The sequence below is a fragment of the Colobus angolensis genome, unplaced genomic scaffold (genome assembly GCF_000951035.1).
Source record: "Colobus angolensis palliatus isolate OR3802 unplaced genomic scaffold, Cang.pa_1.0 Scaffold178, whole genome shotgun sequence".
NCBI classification, from domain to species: Eukaryota; Metazoa; Chordata; class Mammalia; order Primates; family Cercopithecidae; genus Colobus; species Colobus angolensis.
This window is the reverse complement of record NW_012114910.1, coordinates 4,934,905-4,947,030: the sequence shown is the minus strand read 5'-3', so window position 1 is coordinate 4,947,030 and position 12,126 is coordinate 4,934,905. Positions and strand designations below refer to the sequence as shown.

The following is a 12,126-nucleotide window of genomic DNA, read 5'->3' as shown; positions in this document are numbered from 1 at the left end:
ATTAGAGGTTTTTTTTTTTTCCTAATCCTGCCATTGAAAAATTTCTCTAGATCTGAAATTAGAGTGTTCCTTTTCATTTTTCTGATTTCCTAACTAAAGTACTTTTCATTTCAATTCAAGAAATATTTTTTGAGGCCCTACTATCATGCCAGGCCCTGTGACTAACAGCATTGCTCCTGCCCTCATGGAGGTAGTCTGGTGTGAGTTTAGATGAAGAAACCCTCTGAGCACATTGTGCTAAGGCTGAAGACAGGGAACTCCAGGGTGCAGCATTGCCTTCATACCACATGACCTCATTTGCTGGATTCCTCTCGGTGCCTATGGGAAGGGGAAGGATGATCTAGTTTTTACTCTGTTGGCATTAAAACATTGATACTGGCTGGGCGCAGTGGCTCACACCTGTAATCCCAGAGCTTTGGGAGGCCAAGGCAGGCGGATCACTTGAGGTCAGGAGTTCGAGACCAGCCTGGCCAACATGGTGAAACCCTGTCTCTACTAAAAAATACAAAAATTAGCCGGGCATGGTGGCGCATGCCTGTAGTCCCATCTACTTGGGAGGCTGAGGCAGGAGAATTGTTTGAACCCAGGAGGTGGAGGTTGTAGTGAGCTGAGATCACACCACTGCACTCCATCCTGGGTGACAGAGGGAGACTATCTCAAAAACAAAAAACAAACAAACAAAAAAACCCCACATTGATACTGACACAAGAGTAAATGTCTTCCCAGCATGTGCTTAGAGGAGATCCAGAGCCCCTAGTTTCTGGTCAGGCCCATTGTACAAGCCAGGAGATGAAGTATGCTGGGCTGTGTCCTCTTGTCTCAGGTATACAGACCAGGGCGGCGAGGAGGAGGAGGGCTATGAAAGTGAGGAGCAGCTGCAGGACCGCATCCTGACAGCAGCCCTGGAGTTCGTGCCCGCTCACGGGTGGACAGCAGAGGCGATTGCAGAAGGAGCCCAGGTGTGTATAGGTGAGGGTGGAGCCACCTGACCAAGATGAGCCAGGATGGAGTCACACCAGGCAGAGCGGAAGGCCTCATGCCTTCTTCCAGTCCAGCTCAGAGCCCCTCACAGCTGCAAGATTGACTGGGTTTTTTTCCCCAATAGGGTGGAACTGGCTTTATTTTGTAGTTATAAAGAACGTACCACGGAGTTGGTTGTTGGGAGTTGTGTTCTAAAGGCAACCTATTAGGCAAGAATTGTCTGTGATCAAAACTACCATGTTTCATTGACTCTAAGATGCCATTGGTTGTAAGAAGCACCATTTTTAAATGCATCAGTAAAACAGAAAACATACTGCATTTTGAACTATGACAGAGCACTTCTATGATTGACACTGATTTTTTTAAATGAAAAATCTATATGCATTTTTGAATTAATGACATATGGTGTTTGAAAACCCCCAAGAAGGCACCACTTTGGAGACCAACACATCTTATTTTCCCAGAAACTCTAACAGCATTTCCTGCATTAGAGACTGCTGCTTTAGATTAGGCAGTAGGCTCATGTTCAAGCCATGTTGTAGAGAGTCCTCCAGCATAGCAAGATACCATTCTCCAAGAGACTGAGGGGATGACAGAGTTGCATCTCCCATCCCAGGCTTGCTGCAGGGCATCTACCCATGGACAATGGGCAAGGTTGCTGCTTTACTGAAATTTAACTGTTATTTCCTTGTCTTCTCTCACTCCCAAATGCACATTTGGTAACAGAAGTCTCATTAGTGAAATGCAGATGCTCTGACTCTACTGTAGGCTCATTGTGAAAACTGAACAATACAAACAAATATAAAAAAGAATGTAGAAAACACCTATAATCACACCAAAGATCATACTACCAACATTTATGCCTAGTTCTTCCAAATTAAAACCCTTTAAATGATTCATTCTTTAAATGTTTGTTGAGCAAATAATGTGCCCTAGGCACTGTGCTAGTCTAAGGGACATGACAGGGGTCAAGATGGACCTGCTTCCTGCCCTTGTTGAGCTTCCAGTCTAGCAACATTCATAAAATGTATACAAATATTTACTTAGATGATGTGGTAAGTGCTATCAAGGAAAGGTGCTGTTGGGCTGTATAATGGAGGGACCTGATCATTAGATCAGGTCACAGCTGCAAGATTGACTGTTTTTTTTCCCTCGATAGGGTGGAATGGCTTTATTTTGTAGATATAAAAGTAATGAACCATGGAATTGGTTTTTGGGAGTTGTGTTCTAAAGGCAACCCATTGGCAAGAATTGTCTGTGATCAAAACTACCATGTTTCATTGACTCTAAGATGCCATTGGTTGTAAGAAGCACCATTTTTAAGTGCATCAGTAAAGAAAGAAAACATGTTGCCTATTAAACTATGACAAATAGTTTAATTTGTCATACCGAGGGGATGGAGGGCTGGGCACAGTCGTGCATGCCTATCATCCCAGCACTTTGAGAGGCCAAGGCAGAAGGATTGCTTGAGCCCAGGAATTTGGGACCAGCCTGGGCAACCTAGGGAGGGACCCCATCTCTACAAAAAAAACAAAAATTAGCCAGGCATGGTGGTGCTTGCGTGTGGTCCCAGCTAGTTGGGAGGCTGGGATGGGAGGATCTCTTGAGCCTGGTATGTCGAGGCTGCAGTGAGCCATAATGATGCCACTGCACTCCAGCCGGGGCAGCAGAGTGAGACCTTGTCTCAAAAAAATATATATATGGAGTGGGTAACAGGGTGGTCAGGAAAGGCTTTTGAGCTGAGAATTGAGGAATGAATAGGCTTTACCTGACTTCGTGGGTAGGGGATGGACAAGTCCAAATAGAGAAACTGCACAGGCAAGGTGGAAAGAAAAGGAAGGATGGTACACAGAGAACCACCATTCAGAGAGTGCAGGAAGAGAGACTTGAGATGAGCAAGGCTGGAAAGGTCAGTCAAGGTCAAATCAGACAACGCCCTAAAGGTCATGATAAAGAGTCAAGCTTCTAAGACCAACTGAAGGTACTGGATTAAATTTGGCATTTCAAAATGCTCATTTTGGCTGCTGGATGAAAAGTGGATTGGAGGCAGAGAGAGACTCACTGGGGGCTGCTGCCAGACATCCAGGAGAGATAAGGTGGTCTGGCTTAGAGTAATGGCAGTGGGTAAGTTTGGGAATAGCTTGGACATGGGAGGGAGTGACAGGATGGCATCGGAGTTGCCAGTTTGCATGTGTGGGTACACAGTGGTAGTGTTTTCTAAGGTTAAGGCCATTGGAAGAGGACCAGCTTTGGGGAAGGGTACAGCCTTGATCTTTATTGAGTATGAGGAGTTTTTCAGTCAACCAGTGGAGGCATCAGGCATACAGGTCGGGAACTGGAGGAGACAGTTGGACTAGAGATACACATTTGGGCATTATTAGCGTGCATATATATACTGTGTGTGTATATATATATATGTAGTAATTATGGAAGTCAGTGAGATTGTCCAGGGCAAGAATATAATGTCATATGAGAGGGGAGTCCAGACTGTCAAGGAACTCGGACATTTAAGGGGAGAGTAGAATAGGATGGGCTGTCAAAGTCTAAGTCAGAGCATCCTGATGTTGGAGGCACAGCAGGAGAGTGTGGATTAAGCAGCTAGACGTTGGTTACTGGAGCAACAACTGTTTGAGTGGAGAACTGGGTCAGAAATCAACTGGAGTGGATCGAGGTGTACATATAGAAGGCGAGGAAGTGGTGAGGCGTTTGGCTGTGAGGGGTAGATGAGAACTAGGGTGCGCCAAGCAGAGGAAACAGATGGAAGTTTGCACATGATTGAACACAAATGGGAAGAGTACAGAAACAAGAGTGGACCAGGCTCACATATGTAATCCCAGCACTTGGGGAGGCTGAGGCGGGAAGATTGCTTGACACTAGGAGTTTGAGGCCAACCTGGGCAATATGGCGAGACCTCATCTCTACAAAAATATTTAAAAATTAGCCAGATGTGGGGCACATGCCTATGGTCCCCGGCTGAGATGGGACGATTGCTTGAGCCCGAGAGGTCAAGGCTGCAGTCATACCACTGCTTGAGTGACAGAGCGAGACACTGTCTCAAAAAAAAGAAAAAAAGGAAAGAAACAAGAGTGAGGGTGAATTTACAAGAGAAAATAGGCAAAATCGAGAGGGTGAAGTTCCTTGAAGGCAAGAATTGTGGGATCTGGACAACAGATGGAAGGACTGGCCTTAGATGTGTTAGGTGCAAAGTTGGAGAAAGCAGCTGAAGGCTTAGCTTCTAAAAAAGAAAGAAGACCTGTTGATGTGTTCATCCCTGAGCTAGTCTCTATGAACTTGTTATTCAAGCCTGGATTCCACTCTTGCACACACACCAAGGGGCTTTGCGGGGTGGAGGGACCGGTGGTGGTCAGTTTCACCAAAATCACATGGACCCAAAGTGAAGAGTAGGGGTGTCCCACTGAAAATCAAGCTGCTGTCACTAGGAAGAGGCTCCAGTGATGAACAGGCAACAAATGTACCCTACACTTGGGCACCGCTTTTCTGTTTTCTATCTCCCCTTTTGTAGTCTCTGGGTCTCTCCAGTGCAGCAGCCAGCATGTTTGGGAAGGATGGCAGTGAACTAATACTGCATTTTGTGACCGAGTGCAATGCCCGGCTCACACGCGTGCTGGAAGAGGAGCAGAAGCTGGTACAGTTGGGCCAGGCAGAGTAAGTCCCAAGGCATTATTACTCAGGGTGGCAGCTAAGGATCAGGGAACTTGGGCCCTACTAGCTATCCCCAGGAGGCCAATCCAAGCAGAACCCAAAGAAAGTAGCATTGGGCAGCCCTGCTGCTGTGATGGGACTGACACCCGGCAGCCTGTCTCTGACAGCTTTAGTCAGGCCAGCATCAGGAGCTGGTGGGACCCTTTTCCCTAGGGCTGAGTAAACCGTGGAGCGCTAAGCCTCTGCCTTTCACTCAGAGACACACTGTTTTCTTTTCCCTCTTCCAGGAAGAAGAAGACAGACCAGTTCCTGAGGGATGCAGTGGAAACCAGACTGAGAATGCTGATCCCATACATTGAGCACTGGCCCCGGGTACCGAGTCCATATCCAGGCCCCAGAGCAATAATAATCCTAATATTTATTATTCTCAGCACCTTTCACTCAGATGACTTTGTACACTGTTGAACTTAGCTCATCAATCTCCATAAACCCGAGAATACTTAGTACGCTTGGTGGAGCTGGGTTTCAAACTTGGGCATACCAAAGAGAGTGACCCTGAGCCATCTGTGTCTCAGTTCTTGGAAATGTCAGTGGTTCGGGTACTGGATCCCATCCTGGATGGGGTTCTCCTAGTGGCCTGAGTGTGCCACCAGGTCTTCAGGGAGGAGGAATCCATGCAGGAAGTTAGAAGAGTCAGAAGATTTTATTGGCTGTCTTCACTTGAATAACAGCCCTGTGGATTTTAGATTTTGAGGACTGTGATTTGTCAAATTGTCAATGTGATGCTTGGGGATTGGCATATTCGTTGCAAGGGTTTTTTTCACCTTTTCTGAAGCTTCCTTTTTCCTCTGTTTTAAAGCATGTCACAGTATGGGCCATTCTCTGAAGAAAGTACAGAGTGAAAGTACACCCGAAGTGAGAGGGACTCGGACATCTTGTGTCCTTTGCTCAGCTGGAAGACTACTGAACATGTAGTTTCAGTCATTCAGTTGATAGACATTTGAACACTTACAGTGGTGCCTAACCCCAGGCCATATGTGACTCATTCCACCTTGCAGTTAAATCAGTGGAAGTGCATGTATGAGTCCCTCAGCTGCCTTCCTGATTCAGCATAGTGTTTTCTTCTGGGCTACCTCACTAAGAGAAAACCTTACAGCTGATCCAGGACCTCTCTGACCACCTCCCCAGTGGATGTAGCATTGGTAAAGTGGCAGGACCTTGTTTTGACAGTAGGAGCTGATATATGTGAACGGACTCCTATCTCTGCTGTGTTTCTTCTGTGTGACAGACTGGGGTATCTTCGCCCATCCTTGCTTAGACCAATCTAGACCCTCTGTCCCTCTGCATTCCCAGTTCCAAATGCTAGAGATGGAGAATGTGCTTGGGCTTGCATAAGACAGGGCTATGCCCCTGGCTTTCCTCAGCTGTAGTCAGCATTGCTAGCTGCCCAGAACTCACACTGGTGGGTGAAGATGCTGGTCTCAGAGAACTAGAGCTGGGCAGGCCCCCTCATACTAGCTCTCATTAGAGATGTAGGTGCTGGTCAGCTATGCACCATTATCTGCGAGCAGAGCTTACTCCTCTGCCATTCTCTCCCCAGGCCCTCAGCATCCTCATGCTCCCTCACAACATCCCGTCCAGCCTGAGCCTGCTCACCAGCATGGTGGATGACATGTGGCATTACGCTGGGGACCAGTCCACTGATGTGAGTGCTTTCTGCAGGCCCACAGGAGGCTGGGAAAGGCTTGTGTTAAGCATTGCTTCAAGAAGCTTGTGAAATTTCTTTGATCACAAGCCCCTGTAGGGGGGCTGCAGTGTCATTCCCATCTAAGGTATGAGGAAGGTCCCTCACGAAGCCAAAGTGGGATCTAGGTCATCTTCATTCAGGGACCAGCATTCTAGCCACAAACCAGTTATTATTTCTACCAGCTTGTGGTGGTGACACCAGGTGTCAGAGAGCCTTTAGCATTGGCAAAAGCTAACTGGGCTGCCATTTTATTATCATTTCCCTCCTAAGATGTAGATTCTGCAACAAAATTCCTCTTTTGAAAAAAAGAAATGCCATGGAGACACCCATTGCTTTAAAAAGAAATTCCCTTCCCCAGCCCATCTTGGCCTGCTTTGCTAAGAGATCAATAAGGCTCTTTAAACAGCACCAGGAAAGAATCTGACTTGTTAATGTTGTCATATTTCTGGTAGGAAATTTTAAAAAATATACCTTCATAAAGGAAATTAAAATGTGATGATGCTTTGTGGAATCCTGGATAAGGAGGCACAGAAATACTCCCACCATAGTTATAACAAAGTGTTTTAATAAACTTCCCCCATGTGGGAATATAATGCCAACAGAGATAGTAGGAAAATGAAATTAGAAAGCAAAGAAATTAAAGGAATAAAACACCAAGCAGCTGAGCTGGTCCTCTGAAGAGCAGTTTGCCAGAACAATCAGAAGTTGCTGAGGGACTTGAACTCTCAGCTTTGCCCAGGTATTGTAATCTGTCCATGAGTCTGTCTCAGCCTTCACTTTGTTGATGAACACACCAAGGTTTGGTCATAACTGGCTGATTACAGCATCTTCTGGGACTCAGGTGTCCTAAGATGTAGGCTTTCTACTAGCAGTTCCAAAATGGATTGGATGTAGCGAAATCATCTGGGATACTTATTAAGTATCCTGATTCCTGGCACTTAATTTAGATCCGTTGACTCTGCTCTTAAGAGGTTGGGCCCAGGAGCTTGCATTTTTAATCAACCAGGTAATTCTAATGCTCAGTCAAGTTTGAGATGGTAGCGTTGTCCAGAGGGCCAGATGTATCTGTGAGAGAAAGAAGTAGTCAAGAGGGAACCAGGAGTTCCCATGGCCTTGGGTAGGAACTGCCTCAGACTTGCACCAGCCCACAGCGGTAGCATGGGTTTCTTTGCAGTTTAACTGGTACACCCGCCGAGCCATGCTGGCTGGCATCTACAACACGACAGAGCTGGTGATGATGCAGGACTCCTCTCCAGACTTTGAGGACACCTGGCGCTTCCTGGAAAACCGGATTAATGATGCAATGAACATGGGCCACACTGCCAAGCAGGTAGCTGGGGACTGGCCATTGGGGAACCCTCTTTAGAAGGCATATCTGTTCTCCTCAGGCCACAGCTAGTCACTTGACTGTGCTCTTGCTCCCTTTTGGCCTCAGCTGACAGTCCTGAGGGCCTTCCCAGGAAGCCTGGCTGGTTCTTCCTCAGGCCAGCCCTTCCCTAAGAGCCATACTTTGCCCATTTGTGATTGTGTTGTCCAAAGCTCTCCTTCCAGTAATGTGGCCTCCATGTCTCCACCTTTTGGGGCTTATAGGCCTCCTGATTTATCCTGCCTGTCTCAACTTTAAGTTTGTGTTGGTGGCCTAAGGGAACCTGACACTGACTCCTTCTAGGTAAAGTCCACAGGAGAGGCACTGGTGCAAGGACTCATGGGTGCAGCGGTGACGGTGAGTACTGCCCAGCACATCCCTGCCCCTCCTGTCTTTCACTCCAGCCCTGTGATATATGTGTTATTGACTTCACATCATTTTGTAGCCCTAACCTGGAAACCTAATAATCTAATAATAAGGCTGACAGTGGTTCAGCCCTAGTGTCTTGATTCCAAAAACCCCACATCTTTATTTTTTCCTCTTATCAGGAGATATCACTGACTCCTGGGACCCTGGTATATCAAGTCTCTGTATCATAGCTGCACCTGCCACCTTGCAAACCTGGATCGTGGCCAGGTGCGGTGGCTCATGCATATCATCTCAGTACTTTGGGAAGATCGCTTGAGCCCAGGAGTTTGAGGCCAGTCTGGGCATCATGGCAAAACCCTGCCTCTGTGCAAAAAAAAAAAAAGAAAGAAAAAGAAAAGCTACATCTTTTCTATTAGAGTTTATAGGCAGGGTAAGCCCTCACTATTCTTTTTGTTTCCATTCCCCTGTCAGCTCAAGAACTTGACAGGTCTAAACCAGCGTCAGTGAGAGGAAAGGGTGTAAGCTACAATGCCTAGAAGAGAATGAGTGGACAGATTGAAAAAGCTTTGAAAAGTATGAGGTGCCATCCATGTAACCTGGTGTTCATGAGAACACACTAAAGGACTCCTGAGACACTACCACTGCCACCTGGAAACCACAAGGCATTTGATGCTACCGTTCTGGTCAGGGATTGGGCCCCTTCTTCAGTTCCTAATACCAGACCAAGCCTCCTGATGCCTTTCTGCACTGCAATTGTGTGATTGAAAAATGAGATGTGCATCCAAGCAATCAAGGCACAGAAACCGAGCATGTCCCTGTCACGATCTCATGGGCACCTTGATCATGTCTTAACCTTCCATTAACCTTGGGGCTCCCAAGCCAGAGTCAAGGTGATGCATGCCTCATGCCACCTCAAAGTGACAGCTCATCCCCAGCACAGCACAGGCGTGTGCACACAGAGGTGTTCCTTGCACCCCCTTCCCTCTCAGGTGTCCTGAGATGCTACTCCTGGGAAACCCCTCAGAAAACTGCCTCACCTGAGACAAGTGCCTGCTGGACAGAGGTGTGATCCCAGGCCTGGTGTCATATGACACCAGCATGCATCACAGGATTATTAGTGTATTTTGAGTCTAAAAATAATAAACATGTTTGAAGTAGTTTCCTGTTGTGTAGTTAGTTTGCTTATCAACCATGATAGGTATCCAAGACCCCAGAGGGAGACAGAGGTGTTATGGAAGAGGCTTGAGGCTGGCAGCCAGGAGACCTGTGTTCTGGCGCTGCCACTGCCTAGTACATAGTAGTAATTATGGTACCTCTGCGTTTCTGGGCTCAAGTCTTCCCATCAGTAAAATAGGGGTAACAGAAGCCTTCCCACAGACCATTAGCTCCCTTGGCTGCCCTTGTCTGACGATTTCAATGGTACATTCTTTAGCCCCAGTAATTTTCTCAGCCTGTACACTGGCTGGGTTAGCTTTGCATGTCTGGTTAGCTCTGTTTTCTGCTTTGCTGTCTTCTGCCTAAGTCAGTTAAATATTAATGGGGGAAGTCAGCAACTAATTGAATTTCAGATCTCTTGTGGGTCTTCCACTGGATCTTTTTTGTACCTCTCTTCATTCCTTGTGTCTTTTGACATTCTGTGAAGTTTTTGCAGTAGCTGTTCCAGTTTTCATTGCATTCTCTTTTTTCCTTCATAGCATCCATCTCACACTCAGCAGACAACCATAATTCTTAATTTACAGAGATGACACAGGCTATGGAGCAGGATTCCATCAGTGCCCACCCTCTGTCTCAGGAAGAGGTGTCAGTCTTTGCAAAGACCAACTCTTTATCTGGTTACTCTTCTCCCACCTCTTAAATGTAGCTCCTGTCAAGTTCTATTTTAGAGCTTTTCTGTGTTGGAGCAGCTGCCACTTTGTTTGAGGCCCATTGAGAGTTTGAGACTCTCTCCAGTCTGTTTAGGGGACTTCAGTAGTTCTTTGTTGAGCATGCACCCCACATGGTGCCCACTGCCAGGCACTGGGGATGCAGAGACAAAGAGCTCCCACTCACCCACCACAGCTACACAGACTGCAGAGGAAGCATTAGGTTAAAGAACATTGTATCTTTTCCTGAAGTTTTCAGAAGTGCATGGTCGATACCTGAGACTGCAAGGGAAAGGGTATTTACTTGTAATTCAGGTATACTTTGCTAAAATATGCATTCATATTAAAATATACTTTTGTTTTTCTGTAGATGTACGAGTTCTTTTTAAGGGCTTCATGGTATTCTATGTGTGTATAGTTCACCAGGTCTCTTATCAATGGACAGTGCAAACAGTACTACCATGAAACGTCCCTGCACTCTTATCTTTGTTTACAACTGCAAGTGTTTCTGCAGTATGAATTCTTAGAAGTGTTACTGTTAAGTCAAGGACATACGCGTGTTTTGCCAAACTACCCTCCGAGATAGCTGAATCCGGTACATTTTAAAGCGGGAGGCAGTAGAAGACGCTCGGCGCTTCCGGCCTCCGAGCAGCAGGCGGCGCTGTGAGCCGTCTTTGCGGAGGCCACGCTAACTGACTTCCGGTATCGGCGGTGGCGCAGGCGCAGTCACCGCGGAGCTGAAGCCGAGGCTGGCGGCTATAGGGAGCGATGCCGTACGCCAACCAGCCCACCGTGCGGATCACTGAGCTCACTGACGAGAATGTGAAGTTCATCATCGAGAACACCGACCTGGCGTAAGGCTGCCGAGGGAAGAGGCTGGCGGCTCTGGGGCGCCGGGAGGCCCAAGCCGGGGCCCCGGGGGCAGGGAGCGGGGGTGGAGTGGGGGCGATGTCCTTCCAGAGCTGCCCCCGTGCCCCAGGGCTTTAGCTTTGGGAGCCTGCGGCGCGGGCCCAGCCTGTCGAGGCTGCAGCGCCTTCACGCCCCTTGGCTTTTTGTCTTTCAGGGTGGCCAATTCGATTCGGAGGGTCTTCATCGCTGAGGTGCCCATAATAGGTAAGCGACCCCCCTTCCTCGTTCCCTGGCCCACGGGTTCCTGCTCCGCTCTCCACCCACACTTCTTGGGGCTCCTTCCAGTCCTTGGTTCGGGCTGAGGGTGGTAGTGCTGAGAAAAGTGCATTGCTGGAGACTTGACCATACCCTGTGCCCTTGGCCCAGTGGCCGCCTCCCTGGCATCCACGGACCACTTAGGTCCACCCTTGTCCTGCGTATGCATTGCTGAGAAGCATGGGTTTAACAGTGTGCAGACCTGGGTTCAAATACTGTTTTCATTACTATTGTCACAAAAGTTTTTTAAATGTTTTCAACTTTTATTTTGGATTCATGGGGTTACATTGGTGCAGAGTTGTTGCCTGGGTATAGTGCGTGATGCTGAGGTTTGGGATATGAATGATCCTTTCACCCAGGTAGTGAGCATAGTACCCAACAGATAGTTTTTTACTCCTAACCCCACTGCCTCCCTTCCCGCTCTAGTAGTCACCAGTGTGTCTATATTGTCATCTTTATGTCCATGCGTGCCCAGTTTTAACTCCCATGTGGTGTTTGGTTTTCTGTTCCAGTGTTAATTCTCTTAGGATAATGGCTTCCAGACCGGGCTCAGGCCTGTAATCCCAGCACTTTGGGAGGCCGAGGCTGAGGAACACCTGAGGCCAGGAGTTCGAGACCAGCCTGGCCAACATGGGAAAACCCCATCTCTACTAAAAATACAAAAATTAGCCGGGTGTGGTGGTGCTACACCTGTAATCCCAGCTACTGGGGAGGCTGAGGCAGAATTGATTGAACCCGGAAGGTGGAGGTTGCATTGAGCTGAGATCATGCCACTTACACTCTAGCCTGGGCAACAGAGTGAGACTCCTTCTCAAACAAAAGGAAATAAAAAAGAGGATAGTGGCTTCCAGCCGCGTCCATGTTGCTGTAGAGGACATGATTTCATTCGTTCTTTTTTTTTTTTTTTTTTTTTAGACGGAGTCTTGCTCTGTCGCCCGGGCTGGAGTGCAGTGGCCAGATCTCAGCTCACTGCA

The 12,126-nt window shown here is 47.5% G+C and overlaps 2 protein-coding genes across 5 annotated transcripts in view; both read left to right on the top strand.

Moving 5' to 3' along the window:
- COQ9 (coenzyme Q9) overlaps nt 1-9,289 on the top strand; it is a 14,118-nt gene extending 4,829 nt beyond the window's left edge. For 2 of the 4 annotated variants that reach the window (XM_011938838.1, XM_011938837.1), the window contains exons 3-8: nt 824-959; nt 4,505-4,647; nt 4,932-5,016; nt 6,245-6,349; nt 7,566-7,721; nt 8,061-9,289. In XM_011938838.1, coding sequence (XP_011794228.1) covers nt 824-959; nt 4,505-4,647; nt 4,932-5,016; nt 6,245-6,349; nt 7,566-7,721; nt 8,061-8,258 — 823 coding nt within the window. In that variant the 3' untranslated portion in view covers nt 8,259-9,289. The remainder of the gene's footprint in view (nt 1-823; nt 960-4,504; nt 4,648-4,931; nt 5,017-6,244; nt 6,350-7,565; nt 7,722-8,060) is intronic. The other 2 variants (XM_011938839.1, XM_011938840.1) reach the window with 2 other exon arrangements.
- Nucleotides 9,290-10,326: 1,037 nt separating this feature from the next.
- POLR2C (polymerase (RNA) II (DNA directed) polypeptide C, 33kDa) overlaps nt 10,327-12,126 on the top strand; it is a 10,070-nt gene continuing 8,270 nt past the window's right edge. The window contains exons 1-2 of the mRNA XM_011938841.1: nt 10,327-10,842; nt 11,052-11,101. Of these exons, the coding sequence (XP_011794231.1) occupies nt 10,757-10,842; nt 11,052-11,101 (136 nt within the window). The 5' untranslated portion in view covers nt 10,327-10,756. The remainder of the gene's footprint in view (nt 10,843-11,051; nt 11,102-12,126) is intronic.